Below are 13,363 nucleotides of genomic sequence, written 5' to 3' on the forward strand. Positions count from 1 at the left end.
ACGTCGTGTGGGACTACCAGTACCTGTAAGAATTAAAGATTAGTATCGAGGAAAACATTTCCCTCTATTTCTGGCACATACTGGGTGCTTAGCTGCTCTGTTGCTACGGTGATTAGACTAAGGGGTCTGCCTCACCTCCAAAAGCTTTCTGTGTCCAGATCTCTGACTCGATGGCTTTGGGGATCACCACCCATGTAAGCAGCTCATGAACACATAAGAAATGCTTCCATGAAGCTACACTTACCTTTACTGTGGGCTGTGCACTCATATTCTCTCTTCCATTTCATGGTGGGTGTTCTGTTCTGTGTTTTAATGCAGGCAGCTGTTGCTCTTGTGATTTAGTTGCTAAGTCCTATCCGACTTTTTATGACCCCGTGGACCTCAACCCACCAGGCTCCTCTGTCCATGGGATTCTCTGGGCAAGAATACTGGAGTGGGTTGCCATTTCCTCCTCCAGGGGATCTTCCCAACCCAGGGATCGAACCCATGTCTCCTATGCTTCCTTCATTAGCAGGGGGATTCTTTACCACTGAGCCACCTGGGAAGCCCTTTAGTGCAGGTTACACCCATCCCACCAAGTTTATCTCACAGCCCTGAATGGTTACATCCCAAAGTTTGAAACACCCAGAGCAATGGGATGGGAGTTGGGGCGGGGATGGGGGGTGGTGGGAAGATTCAGGTGCCAGCTATGCAGTACAAGGTCTTGATGAGATTTTAAACCAAGCCTCCACCAGCTGCCAGCGCAGCACAGTTTGGGGGTTATAAATCATCTCACTCTCCAAAAAGATCCTACAAGCACTCTGTAATTATCCTCACTCCCGTTCTGTAGATGATAAAATGTCAGCTGAGATGATTCCCAGAGGTCAGTTCTGGGCTTTCTAACTCTGAGTCCGCTGCTCTTCCTTCTCCATAGACCACAGACAGCTTTAGACCCTTCTCGCTGATGCCCGTGTGAACTCCCAAATGTCCCCAGGGGTCAGAGTTGAACCCAGATTAAGATGTGTTTTGATGGCGTGGGTAGTTTAGACACGCAGAGTGTGAAGAATATAAGCAAAACTGAAGTAGCGTGGCAGTACACACCCACATTCTACATCTAAGCTCTGCCCCACCTCCGGACCCCTACCCCCACCTCATCCCATGTCTGCCCCCCATCCTTCACCATCACCTGCCCCTAACTTCCCCACTCCACCGTGCAGTTCCATCAACGCAGAGTTGATCATGCCCATCTCACCAGCAGGATATAGCTCTGGGTCAGGAACCAAAATGCCAGTGCTTTCATGATCCTAAAATGAGCGTGACCCAGGCTTGCTAGGAAATGCTTTACTCGCCCTCCCGTGTCCTACATGGGTCCCTACAGTTCCCATCCCTCTTGCAATGTTGCTGTCTAACTTATTGTTTTAATTAGCTGCTTGGCTGTGTTAATAATCAAGGCTTTCTCAGCCTCCCAGGAGCTGCGCGGGCTGGGAGAACTGGGGAGCAGTGGCTCCCTTCCCTGGAGAGGCGTCTCTGCTCCGGAAGCTCTGTGCTGTCCAGGGTGTTGGCTGCCGAGTGGGCATCTCCCTCAGGGGCCCGTGGGGCTAGGCCTCCGGGAAATTCCTGGGATCCCCTGGGAGAACACGGGCCAAGGCGGGAGGCAGCTATGATGGAGGACTCACCCAGCCAGGGGGAGAGAGGTGTCTTGAGAGCACCCCTCCAGGGTCCCCAGGGAAAGAAGAGACTCTGCTCACCTCCCCGCCGAGGGGAGAAGCCTTCACTGCTCACCATCACCCCCACAGATTGTGGCCTGTGCCCACCTCCTGAAGCAGGCCATCCAAGGAAGAACAGCTGAGGGGCCCCGTGGCTGGCGTTTCTGCCACGTCCCACCTTAAGATGCCGAAGTCGCAGGACCCCATGGTGCCCGGGCATCCTGCCTCTCTGAGCCGCAGCATCTGCTGGGGGACAGGCCCTGCTTGGGGCAGGGTTGCTCATCTGGTCTGCCCAGGGCCATGGTGGGGAGGCTGGTCCAGGAGGAAGCCTGGGGTGGCTGCTCTGAGCTCTCCCTGAAGCGGCCCAGAAACCAGACAGTTTGCTTAGAGGAATCCACGCCTGAGTCTGGGCTGGGGGCCTTGGGTGCTGGGTGCTGGGGGCGATTTTTCAGTGGGGATCCCAGCTGGTCAGCCCTGGAAGCACACACACTGCCTCTGGAGTGAGCAGGGACCAGGAGGCCATACAGGGTGGGCTGTTGTTGTTCAGTTGCTAAGTCGTGTCCGACTATTTGCCACCCCATGGACTGCAGCACGCCAGGTTCCTCTGGCCTCCACTACCTCCCGGAGCTTGCTCACATTCATGTCCATTGAGTCAGTGATGCCATCCAACCATCTCATCCTCTGTCGTCCCCTTCTCCTCTTGTCCTCAATCTTTTCCAGCATCAGGGTCTTTTCCAGGGAGTCCCCTCTTCGCATCAGGTGGCCAAAGTATTGGAGCTTCAGCTTCAGCATCAGTCCTTCCAATGAATATTCAGGGTTGATTTCCTTAAGGATGGACTGGTTTGATCTCCTTGATCTCCATGCTGTCCAAGGGACTCTCAAGAGCCTTCTCCAGGGTGGGGTGGGGGGACGAAAACCCGTGGCAGTACTTGGGGTGGCCAAATGGCGAGCTGTGATGTCAGAGGGGGACAGGCCCCTGCTGTTCCTGCAGGAGAGTGAAGAGTCCAGAGTGACCCTGGGGGGCTGGTTGGTTTGGGCAGTGGTGGTCCCGTTGATGAGGCTGCCAGGGGTGGGGAGCATGGAGGACAGAAGTGGTTCTGACTGGGTGAACTCACATCCAGCTCCCAGCCCTTCCAGCCCAGGTGGTGCTTGGCCCCTGGCGGCCTGTAGCAAACACTTAAGGGAGAGGACAACACTGTCACCTGTGCAATCCCGCTGCTGACCGGGGTCCCTCCACCGGGAGCGCCACCATCCTGGGCCTGCTCCAGCGGCTGGTCCTCCACTGACCCCAGCACAGAAAGCCTTTCAGCGGCCACACAAGACAAGGAGAAGCTGCAGTAACTTTTCCATTCTGCCTGCTTTCCTTTTCTGCCTGCAGCCTGAGGTCTCTCCAGCACACGCACGGACCAGCGTGTGCAGCCACTCAGGCTAATCCTCCCCGTGATGACAAGTGACTTTTTGGCCATGCTTCTCTTCTATAAATGGGCCGTTCCTAAAATTACACAGCCTGGGTGCCCTGCCGCCCCTCCCGGCCCGTGTGTGTCCTCGTGGGTAAGAAGGCCAGCTTCACCCTCTGCAGGGTTTTTCTGGCTGATTGGCAGCAGGCTCTGGTTTTGAAAGATGAACCTAATATTCCACAGGAAACCAACCCAGTTTCTGCAAAGAGCCAAATGCTGTTGGATCAACTCTATGCAAATAGCTGTCTGCCCAGCTCAGCGGGGTCATTTGGCTCCAGCCCGAATCATCCTCCCCCGGGGCCTCTTCCACTGCTCTTTCTGCTGACCTGACATCTCAGAACTGCTTGTCGAAAGCTATGAGTGCTCTGGGTTTTTTGTGTCTTTTGGGCTTTGGGCCACAAGGCATATGGGATTTTACCTCCCCAACCAGGGATCAAACCCACTCCCCCTGCATTAGAAGGCAAAGTCTTAACCACTAGACTAACCAGGGAAGTCCCTAAAGATGATTTTCTAAAGAGCCAACTGGATCCCAAGGAGGACCCCCACTGGAGGACTTGAAACCCACTCCGTGTCCCCAGCAGACGCATGGGATACCCCAGGGGAGGGTTGGAGGCCCCATTGACTCGGACTCGCCTCCGGATTTCTGGATGTCAGAGCCAGTCTGGGTTTGTTGCTTTCCAGACCCAAACCAGGGCACTGTGTCCACCCAGACCCTCCTGTGTGGGCAGGGGCCTGCTGCCACCGTGCCTAAGCTGCGGCGCCCCCTGCCTTGTGAGACCCCAGCCCGTCTGTGACCGCAGGGTGCGCTGTTCCTTTAGGGGTCAATGTGCTCCTCCTCGGGAGCACGTAGTCTTTTCCTTTCTTGCATAATCTGATTTTCATCCCTTTGGACCGAAAATCCTGCTCCTCGTTACCCCACCTTATACCCCAAAGCTACCATCACTGCGAGCACCCTGGCGCAGACAGGGAAGGAGGTGGGCAGTCCAGAGCCCGGCCAGGTGCCTCCAGGTGGTGGCCCAAAGGGAAGGTGTTCTTGGGGTCCTGCTTGGGGAGGGGGGACAGAACACTGACCCCTGTTAACTAGGAAACTATGTAATGGTTCTCAACTGGAAGCTACTGGAACTTGGTAAAGGAATCATGGCAGTCCCACCCCCAGTCACCTGCGTGATGCTCCAGGATCCCCAGGCAGTGCAGCCCGACTGAGGAGTGCTGTCTTAGAGGATGAGTGATGGCCCCTCGAGAGGCATCTATGCTGGGGTCGTTGTCTATGCAAGATGGGACCACAACCCCTGAAGCAGGGCACATTAGTCCATGTGGATGGCACTTCTCTGGGCACTGTGTGCAGAGCTGGTTATCAGAGTCTCGGTGGGTTCCATGTCCCCCAGCAGATTAAGTGTCCCCGGGGTAGTCCACGCCCATCCCTTTGGGTGGTTCTAGGTCCAGTGTAAGCCTGTGGGGTCGACAGGCCTCATGGATGATGTGCAGGTTTCTCTAAAGACCCTACACGTGCTGAAAGTTAGAGCCACTCAGCGCGGTCACGTTGGCTGTTTCATGCTGCCCAGGATCTCTTCTTGGTAGTAGCATGTGCCTTTGATTAATAAGAAATGAGGAGTGAATTATCACTTAATACACTGCGTTTGGTAGACAGAAGCCCTTCAAAACCTAAAATCCCTGGGAGAAAGTCATCAAAGGGGCCCTTGGTGATTAGAGGTTGGGAACCCCTGGCCTAATACACCCCCATTGTTTGAGGGATGGAGACATGAGGCCCAGAGAGGTTCAAGGACCATCTTTAGGTCACACAACTAGTTATGCACAGCTGAGGCCCTCAGCCCCAAGCTTCTCAGGTGGACTGTAGGGGCAGAAAGAATATGTGCCGAATATTTTGCTGGAAACCCTCACTTGACACAATCCCGCGTACCCAGTTGTGGGAAATCCCTTACTGGTCACGGAGGTTGCGTGGCCAGAGATAGCCCATGCCCTCAGAGGACTGGAAAGTCCGTCCCAGGCCAGGATTTCATCAAACCTGAGGTACCATCGCTTGTAAGATACACCCTTGTTTTCGGTACCACAAGGCAGGAGTGCTGCCAGCTGTGGTCGTCAGGTGCCATCAACCATAAGCTGTATCTTGAGCTTTGTTGGTGGTGTTCAGTCACTCAGTCATGTCTGACTCTTTGGGACCCCAAGGACTGCAGCACACCAGGCTTCCCTGTCCTTTGCTATCTCCTGGAGTTTGCCCAAATTCATGTCCATTGAGTCCGTGATGCCATCCAGTCATCTCCTCCTCTGTCATCCCCTTCAATCTTTGCCAGCATCAGGGTCTTTTCCAATGAGTCAGCTCTTTGAATCAGGTGGCCAAAGTACTGGAGCTTCAGCTTCAGCTTCAGCATCAGTCATTCCAACGAATATTCAGGGTTGATTTCCTTTAGGATTGACTAGTATGATCTCCTTGCAGTCCAAGGGACTGCAAAAAATCTTGATCTTAGAGATGTCACAGTGTGAGGAAAAAAATGTGTCATGGAATCAGAGCAGGTGGATTCCACTCAGAGCTGGTTCTCTTAACCTGCTGGAGGTGCTAAGCGGGACAAAATGGTCCTTAGAAGGAAACGTGTGTCTGAAAGCAGGAGTAAGTCGAGAGCCTCCCAGCCCGGTGTGTGCAGTCCCAGGATGGCGTACTCGGACTGGCCCTCAGCAGAGCTGGATCTGCGTCTCAGTCTTGAAACTTGAGCGCTGTGCTCCTGAGCACATTCTAGTCCCCCCAGCCTCCGTTTCTTCATGTGCAAAAGAGGGGAAATGCGCGCTCCCACCTACCTGCCCTGAGCCTCCTGGACTCTTGTAAAGCTCAGCAGAAGACCATGGGAAGTTGAGTCCCAGAGGTGCCTGGTGCAGACTCATGGTTAAGGAGTCCCCACCCGCCCGCAGAGATCCCTGTCCGGCCCCTGGAGGACACACACACACAGGCACACACACAGGCACACACACGCTGCTCGGCATCACAGGAAAGGTCATTGAGCCTCACTGTAGGAGGAACAGGCAGGTGTATCCCCAGGGCCCCTTCCTGGGATCAGGGCTAGAAAGGATCAGTCAGCAAACAGGACTCCTCCCCTCCTGCTCAATGTCCTGCTGTCCCAGAGCGACTCCAGCCTGTGGGGCATGTGTCCCTTCTGCTGAGGGGGCAGCATGGTTGAGCCACAGGCCAGGGCCCAGAGCTGGAGCCAGAGGTGGCCCTCAGGCAGCTCCTACTCCATTGGTGGGACGCAGATAAGAAGCCCAGTCGTGTGGCCCCCCAGGGTGATGAGAAGGGGGCTTGTGAAAGTGCCCCTCCGGGGACATGAGCAGCAGGATGGCAGGAGGGGTCCCCACGACTGAAGTGTCCCTGACTCGTGACAGAGATGCTCGGGCATCGTGGTGGGAAGCAGGGGACTGGGGGATCAGACCTGGATTCTCACTCTGTCCCTGCTTCTCCCCTCGACCACAGACAAGCCTCTGTTTCCCCATCTGCAAAATGGGCAGCCAGACCCTTCCCCTGGGCTCCTCCAAGGACCAAGTGAGTGGATGGGCAAGAAGGGTCCTGCGCGCAGTGGGTGCTCAGAGCCCGTGTCCCGCAGGTCGGGGGCGCCGCGGTCATGGCCGTGGGCGTCTGGACCCTGGTGGAGAAGAGCGGCTACCTCGGCGTCCTGGCCTCCAGCACCTTCGCCGCCTCTGCCTACATCCTCATCTTCGCGGGCGCCCTCGTCATGGTGACCGGCTTCCTGGGCTTCGGCGCTATCATCCGCGAGGACAGAGGCTGCCTCTCTGCGGTGAGTGCCTGCCCGGCAGCAGGGCGGAGGGGGCCACCCGCCCGGGGCCTCCGACCACCTGCTCCCCCCCCGAGCCCCCGACCAGGCTCCGTGCTGAGAGCCCCACTCTGAGGCCTGCGGAGGGCTGGGGAGGGGCGGGCGGCCACGAGGCGGCTGTTTGCCACAGTCTCCAGGTTCTTATTAGGACCTAAGCCAGGAGGACGCCTCGCTGGTGGTGGCAAAGCTGCTCCCTCACCTCCTTCCTGTCCCCTCCTCTTCTTCCTCTGTCCAGGCTTTATCATGGCAATTTTCAAACATAGGCTAAAATGAACAGAACGTTTTCATGAAGCTCGCGTCATCACCCAGACTCACCTCCACCATCTCAGAGCCGATCCTCTCTGCCTGCACCCTCCCCCGCCCCCGCCCTGCCCCCACCGGAGACCCCAGACTGCAGGCATCTGTCAGTGCCTCAGGGTATACCTCGAAAATCAGGATTCTCTTTTGAGAAAGGGTAACGACAAGACTGTTATCACACCTAGAAACCATTAAGAGCCGATCCTTAATATCATGAAATAACCAGGCAATTTCAGATTTCCCCCGTTGAGCCATAAGCTATTCTTTTTTTTGTTTTTTCAGTTTATTTGAGTCAGGATGGAAGTGAGGTCTGTGTGTTAAAGTCAGCCAAGTTGTCCCTCGGGTCTCTCTCGGCCTCTCCGCTCCCCATCAATCTCTGACTCTTCCTCGCAATGTATCTGCTGGAGGAACCAGGTCATTTCATTGATAGCTCTGCTCCCTCCCCATCTGGACTTTCCCATGCCGTCCTGATGATGCTCTGGGAGTTGGATGTAGAAGCTTGGTCAGACTCAGGTGGGATCGTTCAGGCAGGTGTTTGTTCCATGGGTGAGGTGGGCACAGGCTCCTTGACAAACACCCCCTGGGAAGGTGGGAAGACCGCCCCCCACCACCACCACTGCTGACCCTGAGCACCAGGGAAGGAAGTCAGGGCTATACCTGAGGGGGCAGAAGCCGGAGTCCCACTCTGGACTCCCAGGCCTGACCCTCCCTCCCTCCCTCCCTCCTGGGCACCTGTCGACAGATCAGGCTCCCTGGGGCCCGGCTGGCATCTCCCCCTTCATGTCCCCAACCACAAGCCCTGTGTGGGCAGTAATTAAAAAGCGTTAGTCGCTCAGTCACATCCAACTCTTTGCAACTCCATGGACTGTAGCCTGCCAGGATCTTCTGTCCCTGGGGTTCTCCAGGCAAGAATACTGGAGTGGGATGCCTTGCCCTCCTCTGGGGGGTCTTTTCCACCCAGAGATCAAACCCAGGTCTTCTGCTTTGCAGGCGGATTCTTTACCATCTGAGCCACCAGGGCAGGGGAGGAGGGAAGCTGCAAAACATTCAGACGTAGACAGGAAGGGTCAGGGCAGATCCAGTCTGAGTCTCAGTGAGGAACCAGGTTGAGCTACAGGAATCAAGTGACGAGAAGAAGCCTTGAGGTCAGTGCCTAGCCTGCCCGTCTTTATGTGCCCACTGCTGACCCAGCAGCCTGGGACCCGCACATCTGACCAGGGAGAGGAAGCTCCGTCCAGAGGGGCTGAGTCCCAGGCCTCTCTCACCAGCCACAACCCAGTTTCAGCTCTGGATGCAACAGTGTGCGTGTCCAGGCTCAGCGGGATGGCTCTCTGCCTGGAAGAAGTTTTAGTTCTGCTCTGAGGATCACCCAGAGCAAGGTGCAGGCCGTGCAGATGTGGCTCCCGGGGAATGGGGGATGAAGCCCACAGGGACCAGCCTCCAGAGCTTGGCTTTGACCTGACCTGTCCTTCCAGCCATAGGGCAGGGGTGCCTTGAGCCAGCCCATCCCCAACAATGTCCCCCACACCGGAATCCCAGCGAACCTGCTGATGCCCCTGATCAGACCACTGTGAGCTGGATAAGAGAACACAGGCCTGGCTGAGCGACACCAGGGATGCAGTGTTCTGGGGGCGGGGAGGCCCAGCTGTGATGGGACAGAGGCTCACAGGGGCTGGGGCCACTGGGCTCTTCCCCTTGGCGTCCTTGGGGACCAGAGGAAAGCCAAGGTGTCCATAACTGACCCGCCCAGCGCTGACCGCAGCCTCCCCTTCCTACACCGTCCATCTGTGAGACCTGTCCTGCCATCCAGCCTCCCCAATCACAGCCAGACCGTCATGTGGTCTGAGACCTGCCCTGGGGAGGTAGGTGGCGGGGGGGGGGGGGCCACCATGGAAGATGCGGGAGACCCAGGAAGGCCAAAAGCTTCGGCCTGTGGCCCCAGAGTACACCTTTCACCCTTCTGAGCTTTGGAAGGTCAGCAAACAGACCTCTCATCTCCCTGGGCCTGGAGGCAGCACAGGGGACCACAGGAGCTGCTGGACAGGCTGCCATGAGATGCCTTCCTCCTTCTCAGCCCTACCTTGACCCTCCTGCCTGCGTTCACTTCCATCCATACAGAACCAAAGGTCTCTTTGCCCCAGCATCACTAACCAGACACTTAAGAGAGGTGTCCACTTGAAAGTGAGGTCAGGAGAAAGTGCCCGTGCTCGCGCGCACACACACACACACACGCACACCTATCTAGGAGTGTGGAGCCCGGGGCTTACAGACAGCAAACCTCAAAACCTGGTGTTTTCTTCCTTTGCTTTTCTCTGCCCGACCCTTGAAAGAATCCGAGGCAGACCCAGTCTGGGGACTGAACACAGGTGAGGGAGCAGACCCTGAGTCATCCACCTGTTGGCCCACAGTCCCTGAATTACTGAGCACTGGAATGTTTTAACCAAGAAGACGGCTGTCAGACTTTTTCTCTGGTTAACCCGAGTGGACATTTTAAAACCCAGGCTCCCATTTGGAGGCAAGCGGGGATGCTTAAGGCAGTTTAAAAGTGTTCTGTGGTTTCTGGAGTTTCCTTCCTGGTTTCATTTCTTTTCTCCCCCTGCATGTCTGACTTCCTTTTGAAACCCTGAGTCAGCTAAAAGGAGACGTGCAGTGAGTGGAACGCTATCTAAAGTGGTCCCTGAAGAGGAGAGGGGGAGATGAAAGACCAGGCATCCGAAGAATCTACGTCCAGCTTAGCTCAGGCCGAGGAAGGGGCCCGACATCAAAAGCTCCCCTCGAGCTGCCGGGAGAGGGCCAGCCGGCTCCCACAGGCATGGCATCTGTCCCGGCCCGAGCCCTTCCTCCAGCACATCTGCAGCCCCTCAGAGTCACTTTCCCCAGAAGGAAATGTTCATCAGGAACAGGAATAGCATGTCTTCGCTGGTGCCGAAATCATGATCAGCAAGAAGTCGGAAATCTGCAAAAAGGGAAAGGGAGCGGGATTTAAATTATTCATGCCAGCTCTTTTTTAGCGCAGGCTGCGTGAATGAGCCAGGTCATTCAGGCCAGCCCAGTCCAAGACGATGACCAAGACAGGTACTACCCTGATCGAAAGCAAGGGATGTTTTTAGAGTTTTGAATGCGGGCTCTGAACGCTCACATCGTCAATCAGATGAAGATGAGAATGGGTGGTTCAGGCTCAGCTGGGTCTTCATCAGGGCTTCTTTTATATTTAGGGGAAGGAGTTGAAGAAGTTCTAGAACCGGTTTTGAAAATGAGGGGACCCCAAGTTGCAGCGCTTCCACTGGGCTTCATTAACCCGGGCAGTCAGGGCTGGAGTAGAAACTGTACCTGGTGCTGCGTGCTCGGGGACCCCTTGGAAGTCACCTGGCCCCTCCCGGCCACCTTGATGTCCCCATCCCCATACGGGGGGCTGGGGGGAAGCATGAAGAGAACAAGACAGTATTTTAGGTCTTAGGAAACGAGTCACCGCATTATATAAAGATCATCAAGTGTGGCTATAATTATCATTTGCATCACCAGCACCAGCTCCTTTGAGAAGGAGCCTAAATGAATGGAGTTATTCTTAGGGCCGTGACTCCCAGGTCCCCACATCTTGGCTGGGCCACTCTCTCTGTAAAAGCAGGGGACAGGGTGGCATAAAGGGTGCCTGGATCTCCATGGCCAGGGTTTTGACCATGTCCTCCCAAGGCTGGTTTCTTTCTCTTTTTTGGAGGAGTAGGGGGTCCACCCCATGTGGTATGTGGGATCTTAGTTCCCTGCCTGGGGATCAAACCTGTGCCCCTGGCATTGGAAGCGCAGAGTCCTAACCACTGGGCTGCCAGGGAAGTCCCTCCCCAGGCTGGCTCCTCACCCACTCCTTACTCTGTCAGGGCCCCACCAGTCACCCAGCCAGGCGGTCACAGCCCTGTCCGTTGGTGGCACTCTGCTCTTGGTGTCACCACCTGCATGTGTCAAAGGAGTGGGTCCTGCAGCCGAGGCCTGGGGAGCCCCGACTCTGCCCCGTCAGAGAGGGCCTCTGCTTATCTGCTTGATTTGGATCAGTGGAGGCAGGGAGTGGGCAAGAGGACCCTCGCCAGGCTCTTGGGGGTTCAGGTACGAGTAGCCCCAGGAGCCGTCCAGAAGGTGCCCCACGAGAGCCCCCACAGTCGCCTGGGGCCCCAGGCTCCCAGCTGGGGCCTGGGCAGAACTCGGCTCTGCCCCCCTGCAGGACAGCACACGGTCGGTCGCCTGCGAGACTCAGCCCCTTCCTCTCAGATCCTCCCATCAGCCTCCTCCTTGCTGGCCTTGCTTAGTTTAGGGGCTGCACAGGAAGGGGCTCCCTGGTGGCCAAGGGGCAAACCGCCCCACCTTCACCACAGCCCCGGAAAAACAGACTTGCCCGAGGTCACACAGCCATCACCTGGCTTGGCCCAGGCCCTTCCCCTGTCCCAGCCGCCTCCGCCTCCGCTTCCTGGAGGGCTTCCACACAGGGCGTGGGCACTCAGCTTGTTGTGACTCGGGGTCCATGGTTGACATTCTGGGCGCAAAGGGAAACACAGAGGTGAGGACTGGGGGCCGGTCACCTGGCAACCCGCCACCTGGCCCACCGGGAAGTAGGGGTCAGGCGGCAGAGTGCTGGGGTGCAGGGGTCAGCTGTGAGTGCACCAGAGAAGCGCTTTGGCTGAGTTGGAGATGAGCCTAACACAGCTGGGGCTTCCCAGGTGGCGCTAGAGGTAAAGAACCCACCTGCCAATGTAAGAGACGGGGGTTCAATCCCTGGGGGGCAGGTCAGGGGGGCTCATGGCAACAGTTGCTATGGGCCTCTGTCAGTTCTGGAGATGACCTTGGTGTGGCACCTGCTACCCAGGGATTGAACCCCCGTCTCTTGCATCTCGTGCATTGGTCTAGGGCTCCACACAAACCTTATCTCACAAGCAAGTGCCCAGCAAGGATGGCCCAGCGAGGGCTGGCCGTGGAGCAGAGCTGATGTGGAGAGGAAAAACTCCGCTCCCAGCCTGGCCCTCTCTCTGCTCCCAGCCTCTCAGGCCAGCTCGCGTATCAGCACCAGGCAGGAACCAGAGCACACCCCGGCGTCCTGCAGAGCAGCCCCCCGCCGGGTGGAGTCACTGTGGCTGGGCTGGGGCCAGAAGGGTAGAGGTCACCTTCATCCTTCCAACAGTGACATTTTGTTACTGGAATGGCTCCAGGCTCCAAAATCCACATCCTCACTTCTCTGCACGAACAAGTAGGCAGCTGCGCCCCTGAGCCCTGACTGCCTCCAGCCGGCAGTTAATTGCCAGCAAACAACGTGGCCTGAGGTCACTGCTGCTGAAACAGCTGGCTCTGTCTTTTCCGGTCCAGCCTCTTTGGCTGCTCCAAGCTCCCTGACCCTCCCACGGCCGTGATCGGATCACACTGCCAAGCTGGGGGCTGCAGGCCGGCACTTCTTCCCGAGACTTAAGCTCAGCTGCACCTGACTCTGCTCTCTCCCCACTGGAGAGAGTCAAGACTCTCTCTGAGTCAAGCCGGCCAGTGTCTCTGCCTCACCCCCACCTGCCTGGACACCGAGCCAGCTGTGGCTTGGTTTCCATCCCTGACTGTGCTGATTGTGGAGGAGACAGAGGAGAAAACCTTTGTCCAAACCCCCTTCTTTGTGGCAGAAGCAGTCCCATGGAGAAATTCCCAAAGTCCAGTGGTATAAAGTTCTTAAAACTGACCTCAAGACAGCACCAGCTGGGCTAAGTTGCCCGATCTCGTGGGCACCAGTGAATCCACCCCAGAAACTATATCTGGGGCTTGGCTTGCCCCAGATACAGGCAGGGCAAGTCCATCTGAAGATCCACTTGCTAATTAATCACCTTAATGTCACAAGGAGGAATATTTTTGCATGGTTCCTGTGGAATCTCTCATTAAAGAAGGTATCAGATTGGTTCAGAAAGGGTTGTGGTGTTTCAGCTTCATTTGGGATTCGTAGCTTTAGAAACTATCCACCTTTTCTTCCAGTGGAAACTACTCCATTAGAGAATTAAGGAAAAAAAAAAATGTTGGTAGATGGTACAGGGTGGAGGTCAATGTTTGGGTCCTGTTCTGTCTTAGCAGGCTGGTCCAT

General features: G+C 56.4%; 1 protein-coding gene across 1 annotated transcript in view; it reads left to right on the top strand.

The window, feature by feature from the left end:
• Window positions 1-13,363, top strand: part of TSPAN11 (tetraspanin 11) — a 32,982-nt gene that overhangs the window by 5,434 nt on the left and 14,185 nt on the right. Inside the window, exon 2 of the mRNA XM_052641056.1 lies at window positions 6,748-6,939. Coding sequence (XP_052497016.1) covers window positions 6,748-6,939 — 192 coding nt within the window. The remainder of the gene's footprint in view (window positions 1-6,747; window positions 6,940-13,363) is intronic.

Source organism: Budorcas taxicolor, chromosome 5, assembly GCF_023091745.1.
Source record: "Budorcas taxicolor isolate Tak-1 chromosome 5, Takin1.1, whole genome shotgun sequence".
Classification (NCBI taxonomy): domain Eukaryota; kingdom Metazoa; phylum Chordata; class Mammalia; order Artiodactyla; family Bovidae; genus Budorcas; species Budorcas taxicolor.